This window comes from Phalangium opilio, unplaced genomic scaffold, assembly GCF_054372755.1.
Source record: "Phalangium opilio isolate 3A_F unplaced genomic scaffold, DU_Popi_V2 ptg000537l_1, whole genome shotgun sequence".
In the NCBI taxonomy this organism is placed as follows: Eukaryota; Metazoa; Arthropoda; class Arachnida; order Opiliones; family Phalangiidae; genus Phalangium; species Phalangium opilio.
Window position 1 is genome coordinate 1,689,672 of NW_028324243.1, and position 23,759 is coordinate 1,713,430.

At 36.1% G+C, this 23,759-nt stretch overlaps 1 protein-coding gene and 2 long non-coding RNA genes across 8 annotated transcripts; 1 reads left to right on the forward strand and 2 right to left on the reverse strand.

Moving 5' to 3' along the window:
• Nucleotides 1–311: 311 nt before the first annotated feature.
• Nucleotides 312–4,775, reverse strand: LOC149588743 (uncharacterized). 6 transcript variants are annotated; one of them, XR_016379886.1, is made up of 6 exons: nt 4,181–4,775; nt 3,712–3,991; nt 3,576–3,657; nt 3,314–3,419; nt 3,136–3,235; nt 312–1,812 (listed from the first exon to the last, which is right to left on the reverse strand). It is a non-coding gene; the product is annotated as an uncharacterized LOC149588743 (long non-coding RNA). The 6 variants fall into 6 exon arrangements; XR_016379889.1 differs by lacking the exon at nt 4,181–4,775 and having other exon boundaries at nt 312–1,181; nt 1,570–1,812; nt 3,712–4,174; XR_016379887.1 differs by lacking the exon at nt 4,181–4,775 and having other exon boundaries at nt 312–1,181; nt 1,265–1,812; nt 3,712–4,174.
• On the forward strand, nt 1,321–2,960 carry LOC149588744 (uncharacterized). The gene is made up of 2 exons (XR_016379890.1): nt 1,321–1,458; nt 1,623–2,960. It is a non-coding gene; the product is annotated as an uncharacterized LOC149588744 (long non-coding RNA).
• A 2,705-nt stretch (nt 4,776–7,480) lies between the features above and the next one.
• On the reverse strand, nt 7,481–16,817 carry LOC149588745 (cytochrome P450 4V2-like). Its single transcript, XM_089862267.1, has 7 exons — nt 16,711–16,817; nt 16,551–16,639; nt 14,184–14,371; nt 14,053–14,122; nt 9,897–10,023; nt 8,392–8,580; nt 7,481–7,776 (listed from the first exon to the last, which is right to left on the reverse strand). Exons 1-7 carry the CDS (start codon nt 16,798–16,800, stop codon nt 7,567–7,569), a joined length of 963 nt encoding a protein of 320 aa, XP_089718393.1. The 5' UTR covers nt 16,801–16,817; the 3' UTR covers nt 7,481–7,566.
• Between the last annotated feature and the right edge of the window lie 6,942 nt (nt 16,818–23,759).

Genomic DNA, 23,759 nt, shown 5'->3' on the forward strand with positions numbered 1-23,759 from the left:
GGGAATAGATCGATTAACAGTAAAATCAGTTGATTGAATTTAATATTTTTTAAGGATTAAATGGATAAAAATAACTAAAAAAAATTGCAATATCTGAAACTTCAGCCAATTGATAAACCTCACACATATCGTTTGTTTTTTCGGCCTTGGTCCAAACCAAGACGTTTTTTTATAATATCTGTCACTTCAGTCTTAATGTAATTAAATTTTGAATAATTATGTTAGCTCTACCGTCATACATTTTGGGTTGAAAGAAGAACTTATGTATCGTTAATTACATTTAACTTATATAAAAAACATAGATTTCGATAAGCATATAATTTGTACTTTATTTAAGATAAAGTTTAAAAATTACAATATTTAAAATATAGAATAAAAATGTTTATTTGTATCGTACACTCTATACATATACAGTGTGGTCGAGATCAGACCAACACCTTCCTTTATGTACAACCCCCAATACTGCCAACGGCTGATGTCATACTAAATTATACAGCGTGTAAATAAATGTCTGGAATTCATGATTATTATATGCTAGTGACAAGTTACAAAAAGAATACTGGAGAATATGCCTGAACACAACAAAATATTTTAAAGCACAGTCCTACGATTGGTCTTAGAACGTGGGCCTCAAATTAAAACTTCTTAACTGTTTGGTAAACACATCAACGAAAATATTCGACGTTTCTACCATTGTGGTTGAGGCAGACGACTGTCCATGTCTTGCAATACATTTGCAAGCAGTAAATTCATGACGCCTGGTAAGACTAATGGTATTGCCGTCTTAGGTAATCCTCGTCCGTTAAGGCATGATGTAAGGGGTATGATAATGCCGGTAGTGATGCCATTGTAAACTGGCACAAACAGTAGAAAGGCATAGTGCAACTTCTTGTTCCACCGCTCTATTATTACTTATTAGCATGAATTGGCTTCAAAACGTGCTACGATGTCAAAATCTCTATCCTCATTACAGACTATACAGTCTCTTCTACATTCACGATCTTGCACTACCGAAATCACGAAGGTGCTCGCCAATGTCGGCAAAGGTGCTTCGCACCGGATGTTGTCGGTGTGGAAACAGTTCGGCATAAAGCACTGCCTTTAGTTGAACGTTACTGCGACCTTCACCCAAAATAAACATCTTGTCCAATTTGTCCTGGTTGGAATAGGTTGGCATTTTGCTAGGAAACGAAACTAACTACTATAATTCTACTACTTAGCTGCTACACTGAAGACCCTGTATATCAAAAGGGACCGGAAGTACCTCAAAGTTTTCAAAGATTGCCAGATTGAGCGGGTCATGGGGTTTATAGTGGTGAAGGTTGCTTTGACTTTCGACACGTGACACCGCGGTATGTTTTTGGTGCTCCAATGCCCTCACCCGATAGGCCCAACCAATTACCATCCTGGTTTTTCGGCTCAGTGTTGCGGTATTGCCGGTCCCATTAGAAATACAAGGTCTGTATTGTTAAGGCTTAGAAATACGTGGTCTTATAAACTGGTCCTCAGGATTAGTGACCCCTAACGTCTATAAAAAATAAACTGGTCCTTAGGACCAGTGACTCTTACCATAATATTCTTTCTACTGGTCCCATTGTAAAGTTTTTTGTTGATATATATAGGCGCTAGCCCACTTGCGAGAAGGTTCAAGGTAGTTTGACCATAAATGATAGGTTTGACTAAATTGACTCTGCGAGACTTCAAAATTCCAATCGTGCCGAGACTGCCGACTGCCGTATAGTTTTAAATCTAACTTAATACCACTACCAAAACCTGGTACCACTTGGCAAGCCCTTCATTTGGGTCTAAACTCTAGAGTGATACGGTTTATTGTGTTTGAAAGAGAAAAGTTAAGAGTAGAAATTGGAAGAAAGCTTGAATTTTTAAACTGGTCCCGCCTCAATTCCCATCAAAAAACTTAATTATTAATTTTTTCAATTAAAAAACTGGTCCAAGCAATTAATAAACTGGTTTTGGACCAGTGGACGTGTGCTATTTCTAAGTCTGGTAGTGTTAAAATTGTAACAATACTCTTGTTAAAAAGGCACAAATACTGTAACATCCCGCCCAAACCTTTAAGTTTCGCTCCTTTTCAATGGCTCTCTTTTCAATATGGGAAAAATGCTTTTAAAAGACAATTTATTTACGTGTAAGAATTAAACAGGAAAATGGAGGCTGAGTGTAAGATAAGTGTAGTTTTAATTATAATTTGTTAGTTTAATTATAAGGTATCCATGAATTTCCCAAAAACATTCATGTTTTGGGTTGATTTAATTATACTTGATTAAGTTTAACTTAACGGTTTATCTAGTGTGGATACAAGTTTCGATAGAATATTAACTTTAATTGCAATTACCCTAAAATATGTAAGACCTTTCGATGTATTTTAATGATGAATTAAATTAATTTGAAAGTGAAATAGGAAACATCTGTGGCTGTGCGAAAAACTTGTGATGTTTTAATCTTAATTTGAGCGCGGTTCGGGAGAGTGGATTAAGCTTAAAAGTATAATTTATTGGCATTTTTTACCCTAATTGGAACGTTTAGTGAAGTTTAACATTTTTGCCAGTCACTATTTTACCCAAAACTTTTGAATTTCGCGCCAATTAATGTACTTTCAAGATAGTTTAAATTAACTTAAAAGTGAAATAGAAAACATTGGGATTTACCAATGGCTTGGGTAGTTTTAAAAAAGATTAAAAGTTATTTGAGTTTTTATCCAAAAAATGAATATATTTGGTTTAATTTCACGTTAATTATATTTAATTGAGTGCCAATTAACGTAGGATTGTGTTTCGGCAGTGTACATTTAGGTTATAAAATGACTTTCAATATATACTTCACGTTAATTGCAATTTTTAGTGGAGCTTTTGAATCTTATTTTACCCTACACTTTCGAATTTCGCGCCTATTAATGTACTTTAAAGATAATTTAAATTAAACAAGTATGAGATAGAAAACATGGGGCTATACTAACAGCTTGTTCAGTTTAAATCTTAAGTTACTCGAGTTCTCATCCAAAATATGTACAATTCATCTTTAAATTCACGCTAATTATACTTAATTAAGTTTAAATTTATGAAGGATTGAGGTTTGGCTGTGTTGATTTAGCTTATAAAATGAGTTTCAAATTACCTTTATAGTAAAGTTCAAAAGAGTTTTTTCATTCTTGCCAACACATTGCGTTCAATTTTTATCACACCCCGTGCTAAATTTTCGGTAACATAAAGATCATCTATAACATATGTTAATGAATGATGTGATTCTATAGTTTGGCAACTTTGACTTGAATACCAGTAATTAAATTCAATACCTAAACAATTCATAGCAATTTAGTCAAATAAACAAACGGCAATGTGAACTGTGGAGATAACGAACAACGTAACCCTCCGTTGCTGACGTGGTTACGTTTGAAAAATCTGCGCAGATGTAAACATGGAAATTATTTGACTAATTAAATTACATAACAACGCTGTCCTCCTGGATTAACCAGCACCACTGTTATATTTATGAATTAACAAAATCCACTGTTGGTAACAAATGGTTTTTAAAATGATTAACGTAACATAACATACACTGGTTCAATAGTATAGAAATTGTTTTAATGAATGATCTGGTCCTCTACGTTGGTTGAGTTTCAGGAATTATATCACACACCTTCACAATTAGTAGCATTTTAGTGAGATTAACAAATAATGAAACCTTGTATACCTCAAATGAGAATGTTGAATTAACTGCGCTAACGTAAACACGACGACTCTTAAAACTGCCGTAAGGAAAACACATTGAACTTTTTGTCATTTCCAGTAGTATTTTGAAGTTCTCGATCTTTTCAAAGGGTGAAAAGCACTATCTTTATTTCAACACCTTAATAATTTGAATAAATATGCCATTTTTTACTTCAAATTGGAAGCGCACATGGTAAATACAGTAAAAAAAAAACCTGGGGTTAGCCTGGTTAGGAAATGTTTCTAGCATAAAACGGAGCAGACTATATAAAGAATTCCAAAACAAATGAGAGCTGGAAATAAGCCTTTTTAATAATCTTTGAAGAGGACAGACACTATAAAGACTATAATTTCATAGACTAACTAAAATACAACCTAAGCCTTGGCCGTAAAGAACGTCGAAAAACTTACTTCAAAAGATATAAAAACCTCTATTAACTGTAATTATTTACCTGAATTAATTTTTTAGATGAAAATTCGACCTGATAACAAAGTATTTGTTCTTAAGGGTGTTATAGATAATTAGCAAATCCAAATAAAGGTGTTCAAGCTCGGATGAAATACCAAAGTAATTAATTTTAGTTGCCTTACTGTCGTCTGTTATGAAATTAGGAATTTTCCACATAAAAGCAAACGTTTGAAATTTATCAACGTAACTTGTTAGCACGCAAAAAGCTAGGCCGTTCTAGTTATCAATGAGAACGAAAATGGGGAAATAAGTTTAAACGCGCTAGGAGGTTAGGCTGACTTCTGACCCAAAAGTAAATTTTTGACGTACTATCTTAATTAGTTAAATTACAAAAATTAGAATTCATTAATTAAAAATCGAAACACGTAAGTTTCTCATTTAAGAAATGCTTGTTAATTTAGAAGCATTCCTAAAACTAACTTCGCTATAGTTTTTCCGTATGGCCTGTCTCAATTTCCTTAAAAAACCGAATTTTTTTTAATGCTTTTTCTATGGGACGCTAACCCTAAAAGGTGTGACTTTTTGTTTAACATTACGGAAGGGTGTCATGTCATATCTACAAGGGCCTACCGGCCCTGTAGAATTGTTTCCTGACACCGCCTGATATGGGGGTCTGGGAAGGCTGTAGCATATAAACCACGCCATGCGTGTCTGAGAGCGGAAAAATTTTCTCTTTGCATGGGACTTCTCTTTCGTTATAATTTCGTAATGTCAAACGTTTAGTTAAAAAAAGCCGTTTTTGTTTCAGGTCTTAAGCGTAGATGTTCGCGTTCTTTGAAAATTTGCTTCTTACAACAAGACAGCTTTAGGTATCTAAATTAAAACTGAAATAATAATTAAGAACTGCATCAAAATAGATGACAGCTGCCAAGAAAAATTGTTTTTAAGTAAATAAGTTCATGTATATTTTTTTGTTCAACTTGTGTTTTAATTTAAAAAATTCAACAACTTCATCTTGAATTGCTACAATATAATACTTTGTAAAAGCAAAAATTTTAAAAGATATGTTCCATAAATATGACACTTACTATACAAGTTCGTAATGCCAGAGATTTACTGATCGAGAACGACAAGGGAGAATTAACTATACACGGGTTATCAGTCCATCTTTCTATTAAGTCTGTACTAAGCTTTTGATAGCGTCGCTTTACGAGAATCCATGACTTTCATAATTTCATGAAAGCTCTCAATAAGCAGTGACAAACTTATGGAACATATCTTACGAACTTATGGTATAAGTAATGAAACTGCTGATTAGTATTGTATGCATTAAGAACATCCATAACATTTAGTTTCCTAGTACACCCCCGTATCTAAAGAAATTGTTCACGATGATAAAGAATAGTGATTCATTTATATTATTTTTAACAATAGCATGCATTTAGTTGATTTTCAGCACTGATTACGTAATGTGAATACGAGAGGAAGACCCCCTAGTGGTTTCTGTATCATTCCAGATATCATCGATATTTTGTCTCGATGGAAGGGAGAGTGGACGCTGAACCTCCTTAGTATGGAGCTAAGAATAATTTTCATCTCTAACATGGCAAATTTGAAACCTGGACAGCCTCGTGGTCCTGCCGAGAAAGTCAGGAAGGCGTACGGATCAATGGGTTTCTCGGCGTTCGGTAGAAATCGTTCGGGAATGAATTTCTCCGGATCGGGATATACATCAGGGTCCTTGTGTACATTGGCGATAATTATTGCGACGTTGTTTCCTTTAGGAATTACCACATTGTCGTCTGAAATGAAACGGTGAAAATCAGAAAAAGGACAGCGATCTTGCATCAGAGAGAATTTTTCATAGGGAGTGGAAACTGAGGAATATTATGTAGCTCAAAAATCACGTGATCAACAAAACTGGCCAGGTCTATTTCCGGTACTTATTTTTTGTGGCCCCTCCCTCTAGGGTGGGTCTAGAATGTTGCGGGAGGGTCTAGGGGAGATGGACACTACTTTTTTAGGGAAACGAAACGTCTGACTTAAAATAACTCCAAATGGCGCCAGTCGCACTTGAAATCGCGAACCCTTATTGGGTAATTGTACAACCAACAGTGATTGAGGGCAAGCTTTAAAATTAAAGGAGAGTCATGTGACCGGAAATTTACTTGGCCAGTTTTACCGTCGCAGCCTACATGTTTGAGCTACATTGTATTTAGCACTGTCAGGGCAAGAGCTTCCACTCCCTATTGTAAATTCTCTCTGCTTGCATCATGTATTTTGCAACAGTGTAGAGTAGCAAGAAATGAAAATAATAGAAAGAACGGCAGAAAGGAGGACGACATCAGTTAGAGCTCGGCATTTTCTATCCATTATCCACAAATTAGTGGATAACCTATTATTTATAAACAAAGTAGTGGATATAATACGATTTAACATGCAAGTTCTGTGAATATTTTTCGAGAGTGGATAAAGATAAAATGACGTGGATAATGGATAGAAACCCGAGCTTTAACATCAGTTGAGTTTATAGGGTAAAGTTCAAAACTAATTCAATTTGGGAGAAGTCAAGTTTTGGCCTCATTTACCGAACGACTAAAAATTCAGTTGATTATTACAGTTTAATTTTTGTGTTAAATTTTCTCTTGTGTTAAATTTTCTCTTGTGTTAAATTTTCTCTTATCTTAAATTTTGAAAGTTCAAGGTTGGTTGAAGACTTCTTTAAGTTCCTTCACTTTATTACTAAGAAATAATGACCCACGGAAATCTAGGGAAACGCTCACTTACTAACAAGAGTACGCTGGCAAACTGAATTGTATTGCATAGGTCTGCACTTGGCAAGAGTCACAAGAGACACATTGCAGCAAACTGCATATTGCCAATTTGCTTTGATTGATTTTAAAGCTAATACAGCACAGAGCTGGCAAAAGATGGATGAATAAAAATTCTTAATTGTCGAAGACTTTATCACAATACGTATTCGTTCGCGCATGCGCTGGTTAAAAACTCGATCCCGTTACCATTATGATATGATTGTACTAAAACCAATTCATTAACAAAGGTACTAACCAATACGTAAATCGCTCAGCAGAGATCTGGAGATGGCACCAACCGGTGGATAGAGTCGAGCCGCTTCCTATAATTAATGTTTAATTAATCTCAGATTAATAAGCCAAAGATATGAAAAGGAATAGGAAGGCAGATTTGTTTTGAGCACAAACTTGGAAAGGAGTCACCCTAAATAGAAATCTCGTCTGCTACTCTGATTGACTACTTTTTATTATCTCACCTTAATTTATTGTTTGTTATAAACTTAATAACAAATACCCGAAAAAGTTTACGTTTCCTATGCCTTTGCTTTAATTCTAACTACGCCATTTGCGTTCTGCCTTCAGAGGGTGCACATGGTGTTTTTTTTTAAATCCATGGTTATAGTCCTCTCTGATTACAAAGAAGAAGTCTTGCCTTTATGACGCATTCTAGGTATGTTAGGTTCTTGATGTGGTCTATTTCGATGGGTGTATCAGGGTCAGTACCAAACACCGCATCCATTTCCGCATGAACCTTGCCAAGGGATTCTTTGTCCAAACCCAATAGGTACAAGGCGAAACTCATGTTCAAGGACGATGTGTCATGACCCTGAAGTTAAAAGAAAATCACAACTCTAGGTATTACCATAAGTTTATCATGCCTCTAAGTACACAAATATGGGTTACAACTGGGCATCTTCTGCGTGACGTCAGAACTCGTATAGCGCTAAGATCCGAAGAGAGAAAATTTTGAAATTTCTGTCGCGGTGCAGCCACCAAGCGGTCGAGACGATTACTAAATTGGTCTCATGAAAAAAAATCATCCAATGGAATAAAGGAGATTTTTACGTTTCGTATAGGCAGGCATTGGGGGGGGGGAACGAATTTTACTCAAGCAACCCCAAAATTCCTCTCTCTCGTGAGATAGGGGCGGTTTCAGTCCTGAAACATTCTATTCTAAAAGGGGTAAAAGAAACGCTAGCCTAGGCGGTACAATTTTGTATTGAAGTTGAGGTGATAAATGATACGGAGAGAGTATAGGGTTTCATTAAAGGGAGCCAGACAAACTCTATTGCCATAGGAGTAGCAGCCATTTCTCTACTTAGAGGCATGATAAACTTATGGTATTACTTTAGTACTATAAATGAAATTTCCATATTAATTGTATAATTTTCTGATTGCATGGTGATTGTGGCAATTATAAAAGAAATATAACTTTTCGTACCCCTAACAACAATGTTTCGATTTCATCTTGCACATCTTCTAGTGTAAGGCTCTTGTCTCGCATATGCATTTCCAGTACCATATCCAGAAATGATTTTCTGCTCAATTTTGATGGCAGAATATTGTTGTCATATCCTGAGGGATTATTGTGCCTAGCTTCAACAAAATCCATTTTGCGTTTTTCAATTACCTGGACAAAATATGTTAATCAGTTCTGTATACAGAATGTTTTTGAAAGGCCCATCAAGAGAAGGAGCGTGTTTATTGGGTCCAACTGAATGGAAAGTATCAAAGAACATGCGGTGTACAACATTAGGTTACGAATATACGCTTCCCCCCAAACATTGGGCCCTAAAACAAGAAAAAGAGTACGACATTAAACCGAGTAATCAGCTTGTTTTGAACTATTAGATAATTTCAATAGCCTTCAATCTAAAAACGTTTTTTCCTTTTACTCAGCAGAAGGGTGTAAAATGTGTAGAAGTATGCCTACGACGGTAATGTCAAGCCAATCCCAAGTTTCATGGTGTTTGCAGATCTCCCAGCATTCGAACAATTTTTTAATTCATTGTTGGATCCCTGTCAAGTCTTTAACATCAAGGACTGCGCTCTTGTACGCTAATTATGTCCTGGAGAATACCCAAAAGATAGAAAACTCGTGTGTTTTTGAAACAACTTTCCCCAATTACAGGGAGTGTTCTTTGTTTTAAGGACATAAATAGCGTAAAAGAGCTACAACATACTGGTTTTTTCGATTTGCGATTTGTGTGTGGAGGTTGGATAGACGAAAAACCCGTTACAGCGAGGTCTTGCAAGAACGTATTGTACCCCAACCGCTGGGTCAACTCTAATATTACCTTAACGAGTTAGAAAACATGATTACTGTACTATATTAGCACATACGAAACTACACGTTTTCACCACCGCAACCACACCTAGCTGATACGGAAATTTTATTTAAGTGACTTGTTTACTTTTTTTTCGGCTAAACGTGTTTCCTCACTTTATTTTGTACGCTTCCGCTGGGGTTTTTTATTTTGCGATGCAGAGAATTCTTTGAAAATATTCTACCAATATTACCACTTTTATTGTTGATTTATTGTCATCACATTTGAACATGCACAAAACATTTGGAAGAAATAATGGGTGAAAAATGCGATACAAGTTTTGACCCGGACAAAAAGACAGACAGAGAAGTGAAGCTAAATAAAAGCTTGACCAAATCCCAGGACAAGTATGTGAGAATAACGAAAGCAAAGTTAGGCCTAAGGTAATAACAGACACAGCGAAAAACCTCGATTTGTGTAAACAAGTTAAACAACATTATTAGTAGTAACAGCACTCGTAAAAACTTAAACTAGTCCCGTTTTTTGTGGCCCTATTTTGTCTCGAATGGATGGATACGGATTTTCGCGGGCTACTTTAGGTGGTTTCTAGCTTGCCAAGTACTACCATACATTCATTAAAAACACTTATGTTTTTTCCTATGAATTCAAATTCACTTACTTCCATCGTGAACTTTCTGGCGTATTTAAGAGCTTCAAAATATCGCTTCCCTTCATGAAAATATTTGAAGGTGCAGTCCAACCAATACCAAGGTTTAGGAATGCGCTGCATAACGCTATTCACCAAACTAATATTAAAAAATTGAGATTTCAGTGATATTACATTTCAATAGGAGAATGTATTCATGTCCATAGAATGTTTTCATGATCTCATACTTTATGAGGTTACTTAGTAGCAGAAGTGCATAATACTTCTCTTCGAGAGAAGTGTACTACAAAGTGGGGTAATTATAACATGTTTACATTTGGAGCGAGGTTACTAAACTGAATCACATACGCAGTGGCGTCGCTAGGCCTTTTTTGGGGGGGCTATAGCCCCCCCAAATTCCAAACTTAGCCCCCCCAAAATAATCCGTAAACCCTACCAAAAAATTGCTGTTAGCAACCTAAAATTCTGTAGCAATATATAAAAAAATTTTCAATATCTAGCGTGATGAAACAATTATAAATCGATGTCGTTAGCTAATTTAAGGAATCCAGGTGAAAAAAGCCACAGTAAAAAAAGCTAAGGTTAAAAAAGGCAAGGTAATAAAAGAGAAAAATACGGGAAAAAGCCATTTTATTTTATATGTAAGGTCCGAGGGGAGGGGTCCGACGCTCCTTCAAATCTCGTACAGTAGAAGATTTAAAATCTTGAAATCTTAAAAATCTTCAAATCTCTCAAATCCCAGAAAATCTTATGAATTCTTGATAAATCTTTAAATCATCACAAATCTTTCAAATCCCAGAAAATCTTTCTAATCCTTGATAAATCTTTCAATCTTAAACCCATCTACTCGGGGGGGGGGGGTTCCCATTCAACCGAATCTCATTGGACAGAATCGCATTCGACAGAAAATGTTTGGCTAGAATTTCAAAATCTAGCCCAACGGCGGGTTTCAATTGAGGTGGAATACTTTATAACTTTTTTAAAGTCAGTTTAGGTTAGGTTAGGTTAGTAATATTTTATAAATCATTTAACTATGGTACGCCTTTTCCAAAATATTCATGTTTAGCTTCATTGACTTCTCAAATAATATTCCTTTTCCAAAACATTACTGTTATGTTAACTTAGGTTAGGTTTGGTTAGGTCCGCCAAAAGTGCGGGTTTTTCGGTTGATTGGGACTGGTTTGCGGCCGAATGCGATTCGGTCCAATGGGGCAGAGCCATATACTCCCATAGTCTTTCAATCTTGAAATTATATAATCTGATATAATATAATATATTAATATAATTGCTAACGTTTGTGGGGTTTTTTAATCTTGACTTTCTTTCCATTGGCTTTTATTACCGCGTTTGTGGATTTTTTTACCTTGGCTTTTTTTGTATTCGTAAATTTGTCTTTTATTACCTTGGCTTTTTTTACCAACAACCAATTAAAAAGCACCATGCACCATGGCCATTTGGAGAGATTTTCAGAATAAAAATTCAGGAAATTAATATAATAGAGGTGTGCGGGTACTGATTTTTCAATTTCGAATCGGGTTCGGGTCAAAAATCAAAAAGATTGTTCTCGGGTATCGGGGCGGGTACCCGAATTTTTTGTCGGGTATTCCGGTAATTACTAATTAGGCTTAGCCGAAAAATGGTTGTCGGGGTAACAGTCGGGTATTAAAAGTTGAATGAATAGTTATTGTGGTGGGTACCCAAACATTTTCGGGTAATTAGGGTTAAATAAATAGGTACTTCCTTCAAAAGCTCCCTTAGTAGGTACACTATTTTTACAGCTATATCTCAATTCTGGTGCCTTCAATGTATGGTCTATCTTAGTTTATTTCATTTTGATGCTTCATCTAACTTTTGGTTGCTTTCTCTTTCTTAAAGGGACTGTAAAGAAGGCATCGGCGGGTGGGTAAAAATTATTTGAAATACGTCAGAGGCAGTGGCGTCGCTAGGCCTTTTTTGGGGGGGCTATAGCCCCCCAAATTCCAAATTTAGCCCCCCCCCCAAAATAATCCGTAAACCCTACCAAAAAATTGCTGTTAGCAACCTAAAATTCTGTAGCAATATATAAAAAATTTTTCAATATCAAACAGTAAAATTTTGAAGAAAATAACAGATGGAGACGAGTAAAATTTTTCATGTTCTCTCGAAGGGAGTCCCAATAGTGTGGACTAAAAGCTAACCAAAACTAAAAATAAACCTAAGTCGAGTGAAAATCCATCATAATTGGTTCCGTAGTACTTATCAATAAAAGGATGTACATCTTTAAAATACGAATAATTTCACGTTGACACAAATTTACGGATAGTTTTAAAGCTCTACACATTTTCCAAAGAACCCATTATGCAATTTTTAGCCACATCGTAGTATACGATAGGCTCTTAGTTTGACCCGAGCTGTAGTTGTGGCCGGGGTTTTCGCTTTCGTTATCGTCAGATTTTAGCTTAAATGGAACCAATAGTGGTAGCTGAGCTCAGAGATTTTATTTTAATTAAAACAGTTTTCGCACCGCACCCGGGAATTGAACCCGGCTGGCTACCACTGTGGGGTCGGACACTTCTGATTTCTTGTTTAGGGTCTTTGATTTTTTTCTTTTTATTTATGTGCTAATTAAATAGATAAAGATGTGGCTACTATTAAGTCCCAGCCCTTGGGCCATCTTGTTTATATTAAGTTCTTATAATAACCAGAAGTAAATGAACCGAAGTTACCGGAGTCCTATTGTTTATTCATTAAGCACAAGTTCCTCACAAACCACCATATTTCAACCCCGACGATAGTCTCGCTCCTCTACTCTTTCGAGTCACAAAAATTTTGAAAAACGCCACCAAGCGGCCAATGTTCGAGTAACCGGATTTTCCGGGAATTAGTAGAGTTTTTAAAAATGGCGACTTCTTAGGGATTTGAGGTTTACACTCTTTGAACAACTTTTCGAGTAGGATAAGAAGACTTTTAACATACTTTTGTCCAATGTCTGACTTTAGAATTTCAATAAAACTTTCCCGTCTTGAAGTCACAAATGGTCGATTAATATTTGAAGGGTATTTCAAAAGATCATCCGTAATGTTTTCATCCATTATCGAACGTAAGCCTAGGGCCTAGGCTCCTAAGATAGAAGCAGACGCCTATTTCTGAAACAACGACTATTTATTCATACTAACGATATTGCGCGGATTTGTAACCAAGCTGTAACTATGGTCTTTGGTGCCAGCGTTAAATTTCGAGACGATTCAGGTAGAGGTACAGCTACCTTGATTTTTACTACCCCCACGTTATGGAAAACGCATTATACAAATTTTGCCCTCTCCGGCAACTTCGGTTCATTTACTTCTGTAATAACTTTAAAATAGTTTGCCCAGATTTAGCCCCCCCCCCAAATTTCAAACCCTAGCGACGCTACTGCACATACGCGATAAATAGTTCCCCTTACTCTATTAGAGCTTGACTATTTCCCAAGGCGCGCTCTTGAATTTGATTGCTGGGGATTTAGTACCAAACAGTTATAGAATTCAGCCCCACCGTGCAATACCCATGTGAAGTTTGATGAGCGAGAGAGCAAACAAAGGGTGAGCCTGGGAAGAATCATTCGACATATCTAACGTATTAAGAGGGTACAGAGTGTAATCCTTCTTCTATTATCCCCTTCTGTTAGAAGTCATCTTTACCTTCAAATACGTCAGAGATTAGATTTTAAACTTAAAAGTTACTTAAAATTTTTAAACTAGGTCAACCAAAGTGTGGAAAGAATTAGACCCCCGGTAATGTATTGAACACAAAAGATACGTCACATGACTGTGTTATTTCAAAGAGAATATACCAAGAGGAGCAGAAACTTTGGAGATGGGGACCTATTCAGAATTTTGAGAAACTAGTTCCGGTTATTCAAGTGACAGTGTCGTCTGCTTAAAAATTACCTTTTGTACGTCAACGGTCAACCCAGAGATCTGGATCAACCCTTTGCAACCACCAAAAATAAGCAGTCGACGTAATTTAACCAATAAAAGGCGTCGCTGCTTAGCCAATCAACAAAAACCAGATCAAGTTACTCCAAAACCGTGACCGGGCTTTTCAAAAGCCTTGTGAAAGGCTAGAGCTTCTGCTCCTCTTGGTAAATTCTCTTTGGTTATTTATTAGGCTATTGTTAAAGACATTTATTTGGTGTAATAATACATACGTGTCTATGCAATGCAAGTATTTTGAGTCTTGACTTTCCTGAATTCCCATTTTAACACCGGTTGAAGTTTCTAAATAAATATTACCATTAATTTTTTCCGCAATCGATATAATTGAAATAATTTAGTATACCCAAAATGATGTCGAGTGTACAGTAGCCCATGAGAGGAATTATGTCAGTGGGCTTACTTGCTAGGGCATTCAAATTCGATACCAAAATCAGAGAATTCTCGTAAAATATGTCGAAGTATGATTCGACCACCTTTTGGTGCAGAGTTGGAGCTAGCACCTTGCGCCTATCCCTCCATATTTTTTCGTCGCTGTGAATGAAAAACAACATCAGAACATAATCAAGGTAAACAGATCTTTAAAATAAATTCGCCTGAAGGGGCGCTTTTGATCGAATATATAGTTGTTTAGTGGGATCAGAGAGAATTTATAATAGGGAGTGGAAACTGAGGAATATTATGTAGCTCAAAAATCATGTGATCAACAAAACTGGCCAGGTCTATTTCCGGTACTATTTTTTTGGCCCCTCCCTCTAGGGTGGGTCTAGAATATTGCGGGAGGTCTAGGGGAGATGGACTCTACCTTTTTGGGAAAGGGAAACATCTGACTTAAAATAACTCCAAATGACGCCAGTAGCACTCGAAATCGCGAACCCTTATTGGATAATTGTACAACCAACAGTGATTGAGGGCAAACTTTAAAATTAAAGGAGAGTCATGAGACCGGAAATTTGTCTGGCCAGTTTTAGCGTCGCAGCCTACTTGTTTGAGCAATATTGTATTTAGCACTGTCAAGAGCAAGAGCTTCACTCGCTATTATAAATTCTCTCTGGTGGGATAGTGCTTTGCACCTCTTTCTGTACTTGAACACGAGGTTTAAAAATTGACGTTCAAAACATCTTGGCACAACTCTTCAAGAAAACGACACGATTATGACCAGGGTGGGAAATAAGGTTTTTTAAACTGGACATTAGGCCAGCGATGCCACTATCCTGAAATAAATAAACTGGTTCATGACCATTGACCAGGGCACGTGGTCTGCTAAACAAATGAAAAGGATAAGTAAAATATTTGAGTTCATGTCTGAACCCTGGTTACCCATAAATTTTTTCAGTGATACCGTGGACCACTGACCCCCCTTCGACTGAATTTTAAAATTGGACCAGGCAATTTTTAAGCTGGTCATTTGTCCTGTGCCTCTGCCTTATTTCCCACGCTGGTTATGACTATACTCGGGGTTTCCCGATAGTATCGCATCGGTTGGTTTAATATGATACTAAAACGATATTCGTTTAAAATGCGTTAGATGGCGCTACATGGTATTTTTAGTTCTTTCAGTAATGTATTGATGGTGATAATATCTTATTTCTATGTCAACCTTGATGATTTCTCATTTAGATAAAAAGTTATCTATTAACTAGTAAGCAAAAATACCTATAAAAATGTTGATAAAAATATAAAGAAATATTTTATATTAGCATATCTTGAAATGATTGGTTTTGAATAAATAAAATTTTTGCTTTCAATTCTTCAGTGATCACTCAACGAACAATTACTAGATGTATAAGGATAAAAGGGCCTCTCAGCATATACTAGTTACAAAAGACAAGCCGTGATATTATTTTGGAAATACCACTAAAAATTGCATGTACTTAGTAGTATAATTCATGAAATTACTCTTTAATGTACTTCTAAGTATCTTTGATACATATGTAAATGGCACTGTCCAACTAAAAATATTGGTATCGGTTGAAGTATCGGGTTTTTGGATCATAGTGAGTAAATATCGGTATCGGTTCCTGTTTGCACCGGTATCGATTGGTATCCGGTATCGGCCATCTCTAGTTATGACGTAGTCTTGTTGCTATAGCTACAACATTACACGAGGCACAATCTCTGGAGCTAACGTTTCTACTATAAGTTTAGACTAGAGATAGAAAATGACCTCTTATTATAAAATAATTAGCATTTAATTAGTCTTAAAAACGAGGACTACTGCACCGCCCTTGTATTAGTGGCGTCTGCTAAACCGAAAGTCTTACCCTTATCTCATCCTTACCTATCTCAGCCTGTGAGAATTCAACCAATCCCGTGGGGGTAAGAGGTTCGAGCTAGCAGACGCCACTATTATTAATGTTGGTTGGCCTCACGTTATAATCCTTTACCCATAATGCTCCCTTCTCCTATTATTCTCTTCTGGTATTAGCACAAGTTTATAAGATATGTTCCATAAGTATGACACTACCTATACTTCGTAATGCTAGAGACTTACAGCTCGAGCTAGTTCGAGAACGACAAGCGATAATTGACTTTACGCGGTTTTGCAGTCCATCTTTCTATTAAGTCTGTACTAAGCCTTTAACAGCGCTTCACCAGGAGTCGCTTTACTAGAATATATGACGTTTCACCTACGTCACTTCATTAACCAGTGACACACTTATGGAACCTGTCTTATAAACTTATGGTATTGGACATAGGATTGAGTTTTTACCTTGTTAGTAAGCCATTGCGCAACCATCCTTTGATGAAATGATACATTTGCGGAGATTTTTGTACATTTTCCTTGCACTTCAAAAGATGCTAGATGCCATGGGACAATTGAATTAACTTACTTTCTAATCGATTTGGTGGTAATACTAGCGAAATTGTACCTTGGCGGTGGACGCTTTGAATGCGACGAAGTATGTTTGGAAAGCAAAACTGACGTGTACCATCGGTGCGCCATTCACCATTGGATGCATTGCGGTAAGTCTTTCATATATTCCTTCATATGTATAATGGGGAGAAATGAAATTGTAAAGAAAACCACTGTCTGTTCGATAAAGACTACAAAATGAACTTCAAAACATAATTTCAAATTGCAATACATTTAATAATTTCTAATTTCTGGCCCTTTGTGGGTTAGAAAAAGCGTGGCCATGGATTGTGTATAAATGCAGTTTTTTAAGGATTGCGAAGTAAAACTCGTTTCGTATAGCATAAAATTGCCACAATTTTTATGGTTAGTTTTGTTAATGACTTGAGTTTCATTTTATCATTGTAAATCAAAATGGTTATTTATACGTTTCAATCCCTTTAAGATGACATAATTACATATTAAGATATTTTAGGGCATTTTTTTGCTGATGCCTGGTTTATAGGCATTAGCATAAATTTGTAAGAAATGTTGCATATGTATGACACTATCTATAGTTCGTAATGCTAGAGACTTACTGAGAGCTAGCTCGAGAAGGACAAGCGAGAATTGAGCACACTCGGTTTTGCAGTCCATATTCCTATTTAGTCTGTACTAAGGCTTTGACAGCGGTTCACCAGACATCGCTTTACCTCGAATCTATGACCTACGTCACTTCATGACAAGCTCTCAGTAACTAGTGACAGACTTACGGAACATATCTTATGAACTTATGGTCACTTACTAATTTCCAGTGGAATCTTGCTTTTAGTTAGAAATAACGGTACTAAAAAGTCAATAACTGCAGTGTAGCACGAACCCAATCTGGGTACAGTTTCGAATACGGTTTTAGTCCTGGATTTTTTAAAAATTTTGAAAAGTTGAATTGCAAGGAAAGCTATAATTCCGGCAAATAAGCAAGAAAGACCGTTTGAAAATGTTAAATCCATCATTGCACATTCAGCAATCAAGTATCGTCGAACTTAAAAACGAGTTTAGTATGCAGTTTATATTTTTACAAGTTTCAAACCTTGTTTTTATATACTCTCGTATCTTTCAAGATAAAACAAAAACAAAACAAAAACAAGTTGGGAAGATAAAAAATTAGCTCTCCAGGGCAAGGCGAGCATTCCTAGGTATTATTATTATCATCGTGTAAGGTCAGAAGATATGCTCCATAAGTTTGACACTGGTTACGTCATAGATTCTAGCAGAAGTCCATTAAATTAGCCTAGGCTAATTTAATGGACATCTGATACTAGTTAAAACGTTATTCCTAATAAAGTTTGAAACTTATCTATTACTGACGTTTGACGTCTTGCGTATGCCTCGTTCGCAATTTTGCTTTTGTAAATTGGGGTTTATAAGGCGGCCAATTCCTAAAGAGTGATAAGAAAAAGCGGATTTGGTAGAAACCCCCCAATTGGGAGACTAGACGTTTCTCGTAACCCTAGCCGATCGCATAACGATGATAATGGAGTATAATTCAATGTTATAAATTGGTGTCTAGGTGTATAGACAATGATTCAGAAGTACAGGTTGATGCACATGTGGTATAGACAAAGACCAGATGAAAGTGGTGATAGGTGCCAATGTGCACAGATTGGTGTCTGTGTGGAATAGACGATAAACTAGGCAGGTGAAGTTATAGTAGTAGTAAAGCACAATAACTAACTTAGTGAAAGGCTATTTTCCGTCATCTCTGGAAATTGCGAACACTATTGCTCCGATTTGAAAACTGGGAGCGTGGTGTACTAGAGTGACAACAGACAAACATCCAGACATACAAACATAGACGTGCAGTATAATATCTCTCCGTCTGTCACGTCACTTGGAGAGGCAAGCATTTAGAGATAAACTATCTCTTTATACTTAATCTTATATAATTTTCGAACAAATTCCCAAAAAATACAGTTATTTTTTTTCTCGCAATCTTGTGGTTTCAATCAGTTTTTCGGAATCAATATGAATTGTCTATAGATGGAAAGCTTTTTCATTTAAAATTATCTCCTATAACGTTTTTAGCGATACTATAATGCTGTTATGTTATCCGAAGACCTTTAACCCCTATCAGAAAAAAACAACGTTTCTTTAATAAAACACTTAAATGAAGGGAAAAAAGAGTGAAATCCCATAACACCTTGTTAAGGTTTTAGATTCTAGTCCTCATGGATGGAAGACTTTCACGAAAAATTGTATAAAAATGTATTGCAAGGCGTAAAAAATAAGCATAAAATATACCTTACTCTTAAGCACTTCCTTGCATTTTATTTTATTTATTTTTTCATAAATTAGAAGCAACCGTTGTTTAACAAAATAACTATAAAAAGTGCAAATGATGTCGGGTCGTTGACTTTTTTCCTTCTTATTTTTTGAACAAGACAGCCCTTGACTTCGACAGCTGATGTAAAACGCGTCAAATAGGAATTATTTCGTGGTTGTTTGCTAATGAGTACAGTACACTGAGCTTTTATTTACAGGGAGAGGAAACTTCCTCCCACTCTAGTACTGTAAACGCTCTTAGGAAACGTAGACACTATTTGTCCATAAAATGGGGCACGTTTCGCTGGCAAAAAAATGGAGCCTATGTAAACAACAAAGATGGCCGTCTTCACTCGTTCGTTGAAAGGCATAAGCCTTGGTGTTTTAAAGGTTTAATTTTTACATTTTGAATGGACTGCGATTCCAGTCTAATAGCACAAGAGGGAAGGAGGTTAAATGTGTATATTGTAGCTGCAGAAGCGATTCACGGTACAAATCATCATTTAATGGCAAGGAATTGAAGTTCCACCAAGAAAATGACGTCAGACTTTGTTTACATGGGCTCGGGAGGAGCGAAAGCGTTGCGCAGAACCGAGGTACGCTAAGGGCTAGGGGGAAAGTCCGAGTTTCCTCTCCCTGTTAATAGAAGCTCCGTGATGAGTAAAACCATAAGTTCAAAAGAAATGTTCCATAAGTATGACACTACCTATACTTCGTAATGATAAAGCATTACTGAGAGTTAGTTCGAGAACGACAATCGAGAATTGACTACACGCGGTTAATTTTGTAGTCCATCTTCCTATTAAGTCTGTGCTAAGCCTTTGACAGTCCCTCACCAGGTGTCGCTTTACCTCGAATCTATGACGTTTCACCTACGTCACTTCATGACAAGTTCTCATTAACCAGTGACAAACCTATGGAACATATCTTATGAATTAACTTATGGAACATATCTTATGAATTAACTTATGGAATATATCTTATGAATTAACTTATGGAACATATCTTATGAATTAACTTATGGAACATATCTTATGAATTAACTTATGGAACATATCTTATGAATTAACTTATGAAACATATTTTATGAAATTATGATTAAACTTATGGTATCATAAATGGAATTTCCATATTAATGGACTTTCTTATGAACTTATTACCACTTGTGTTATTATCTTACTTCCATCGTGAATTTTCTGGCGTAGTTGAGCACTTCAAAGTACCGCTTTTTTCCATGAAAATTTTTGAAAATTGAAAGTGCAGTGCAACCAATACCAAGGTTTACGTATGCGCAGATTGATTCTTAAAATGGTAAAATATTTTGCCACAAAATTTAGCTGATAAGGTAAAAAATCTCAACCCGATTTTATCATATACGTATATTCCAATTTTATATTTAATATTTATACTTTTACACCTTTCGTTCCACCTGTTATTTCGCAAGCCTGACTTGCTTGATGTATCACTTCCAAAGTCGGAAAGCTGATGAACCGCATTCGCCAAGGACTAAACTTCACGATACCTAAATTTCTTTCTTCGACGTGAAGAATGGCAATTCAAACAGAGGTGTATGTCAGCTAAGTATCGAAGTTTCTTTAGCCAATTTTACCTCTCCGAGTGATGATGACGTCACGGAGAGGTATTACACTGTGTGTGTGTCTGTCACCGCGTTCGCAGTTGGAAATCGGAGTAAACGTTTTCGCAAATATCAATCTTTGGTTTCTACTCCCATCGTTAGGATTACGAAGTACGCGGTGATCGGCTAGGGTTACAAGAAACGTCTAGCCTCCAAATGGCAGGATTCACGCAATTGCGTGGTTTCTAATCTTTTATTGTGAATATTTTTTTGGAATAAAGTTTCTTAAAACGATTCAACTTGAATAAAGGTATATTAATGACGATTAAAATAATTATCAGTCATATTTATTTAAATATTTAAAAAAAGCCTGTTAATTGCATCTCCACTCGGAGAGGTTTATTTTGGTTTCCAAACTCGTCAAATGATTCATCTGCTGCTCGAAATAAACGACAGCAATTGGTCGTGTTCGTATGAATTTCAGAGATCCTTACTCCTAGTTAATTCACTTTCGAAATAACGACTACTCGTTTGCCTGTCGAGTATCGTGGAAAACCTCCCACGTTGCTAAGCGTGTGCTGCTGAATCACAAATCCGAGGATTTGAATACAAGTCATTTTATATTCAACATTCGTAAAACGTGCAGTGTTATTTGTAGGTCTAGCGTAACTGAATTTTTGGTCTATTTTGAATTGGAGATGCGGTTTCTCAAAGAAATATTTCTTGGCTTGACGTTCCTGGCGGTCCTTTCAAAGATATCGTTTGTTAATTGCGATGGAGGCAATTGCAACAGCAACACTTGCGGTACTTACACTGGCAGAATTACTCGATTGTTATACTACTGTTGTCGTAAGATATTTTTCTATTCATATATTCAATATTAGCAGAAGTAAATAGATTATAAACAAGAAGTTAATATCTCCCCGGCATGGGCGCGTTATGAAAGTTGATATTCCCGCTCCTATTCCGCGGCAGTGCACAAATGGCGTAGCACCTAGCGAACCACTTGACATGTACCTAACGTATCTAGTGTCGCGCCGCTCAGACAAAGTAGTGCGGGTTGTTGAAGGTTTAATCGACGCGCATGCGTTCTAAAGGTAATTTCTATCAGCTGTCTGCTGTGAGACTGTGACAGTATAGACTACAGTGAAGACTACATGTGATTGCCTATGAATGCGATAAAATAATAATATGAAAAATGGATAAGGAATATGATTATGACGAATTCGTGAAACAAAAAGATGAACGTAAAACAATACTACAATGTTGGGAGAGCCAAGGACGTTTGAAAACTTTTGTTTGCAACATGATGGAAGAGTATGCGGTATTATTCGTAGGTTTCAGATAAAAATTGCACTGGGTCGATACCGAAGGCGAAACTAAAATCGTTTTTACGCGGCATTATGAAACTAATTAGTTTTAGACTTCAGTATTTTAATATAATTTACCATAATTCAGCAATTACCCGCACTACTACGGCGCCATTTTCCATCACGTAAGCGCGGCTACCAATGATATTGCCCTAAATTTACTCCCATGATGCTCAGTAACTTGTACTTCTTTCCAATATCTCTTGTCGCTTCTATGACGTCATGCGAACATCCTATTGGTTACAAGCAAGCCACGTGATACTCGATACTCATTTTACATAGCATGCAGGCGGGAAGGTACGATTGACTTAAAGCTATTAACTTTTTGATTTCTATTTACTTTTGATATTAGTATTGGTAACGAAGATGAAGTGTTTCTTCTTACGAAACATTATCCTTTAAAATGAAAGTACAGGTATCGTAGCATTATACCGTAAAAAACAGCAATTTTTTAAATATAAAAGGAAAAATATTAAGAAGTGATTACAAAATAATTATTATTTAATTAGTCTTAAAACCTGTTATTTTTTCTCGAAAACTGAGCTTCGTTAAAACTCGCAGTCCATTGTTAACATTTATATCAGGGTTCGAATTAAAAAAAACCACCCTAAAAACCGCGGGTTTTATTGGGTTTTTATCACCATAAAACCCACGGGTTTTATTGGCTTTTACCCACCATAAATAACCCACTTAGTAAAACCCATCACTAAGATGTTCAATTTTGATGAATGTGAATGCTAGTATAATTTCATTTTAAAGAAAGTATAAGATATTTGTTGTTTCAACTTCAAAAGTACTATTTAATAATATGTTTTATTTTCTATGAAACCTTTTGAGACAATTTATTACTAAGTAGTTACTTTTGAAAGACAATTTTTACAACGGGCGCAACTACTAAAAATAAAAATCCAATAAAACCCGCAAAAAACCTCAAAAACCCTATAAAACCTCAAAAACCCAATAAAACCCGCATAAAACCTCAAAAACCCAATAAAACCCGCAGAAAACCTCAAAAACCCAATAAAACCCGGGTTTTTTAACACTGATTTTTATTGAATTTTATTTTACAGAGGGTTACAAAGAGAAGGACCGTAACACGTACAATGCAGACTTTTCAAAATGCGAAATTGGCCAGTACCGTTATTCGGTTAGTATAAAAATTACGCAAATTAGGATCAGATAATGTTCAAAAGCCTTCTAGGGAATCGTTAGAAATATTCAATGTTCAACTTTGATCATGTTCAGTTGTCCCAATATTTGACACAACTTTGATCACGTTCAGTTGACCCTAAAAACGTCGAGTCAAGGATATTTGACACAACTTTGATCACGTTCAGTTGACCCAAAAAACGTCGAGTCAAGGATATTTGATACAATTCAGACATATTAAACATTCCTATTTTACCAACTGCGTAAACGCTAACAAAAACTTTGCCCAATTCCAGTTGGCCCAACTATTGAAGAAATGTACGAAGTACGCCCCAGGCAGCGATTCGGTTGTTAATGACGAATTACAAACTCGACTATATTTATGTGACCCAAAGACGAAAGGAACACTCGTAAGTATCCAGCAGAAATTTCTATTCTTCAAACGAAATACTTCAGCTAAAAACATACGCTCGAAAGTACATTTACTCGAAACCATCACGTTTCATCCGAATAAAATTAAATAGGAGAAATCAGTAGACATATTTTCATAAGTTCTTAAAATATGTTTTGAAAGTTTGTCATTTGTTACTGAGAGCTTGTCATGAAGAGACGTAGATGAAACGTCATAGATTCTCGTGAAGCAACGCCTGGTGAAGGGCTTTCAAAGGC

What these genes read in the sequence shown, in the direction of transcription:
- LOC149588745 (XM_089862267.1), bottom strand. Translation starts at nt 16,800, where the DNA reads ATGCATCCAATGGTGAATGGCGCACCGATGGTACACGTCAGTTTTGCT. An exon ending in CGCAATGGCTTACTAACAAG is followed by an intron (nt 14,372 to 16,550) that starts GTAAAAACTCAA and finishes TTTCATTCACAG; the next exon opens with CGACGAAAAAATATGGAGGG. An exon ending in CCAGAAAGTTCACGATGGAA is followed by an intron (nt 8,581 to 9,896) that starts GTAAGTGAATTT and finishes TATTTTGTCCAG; the next exon opens with GTAATTGAAAAACGCAAAAT.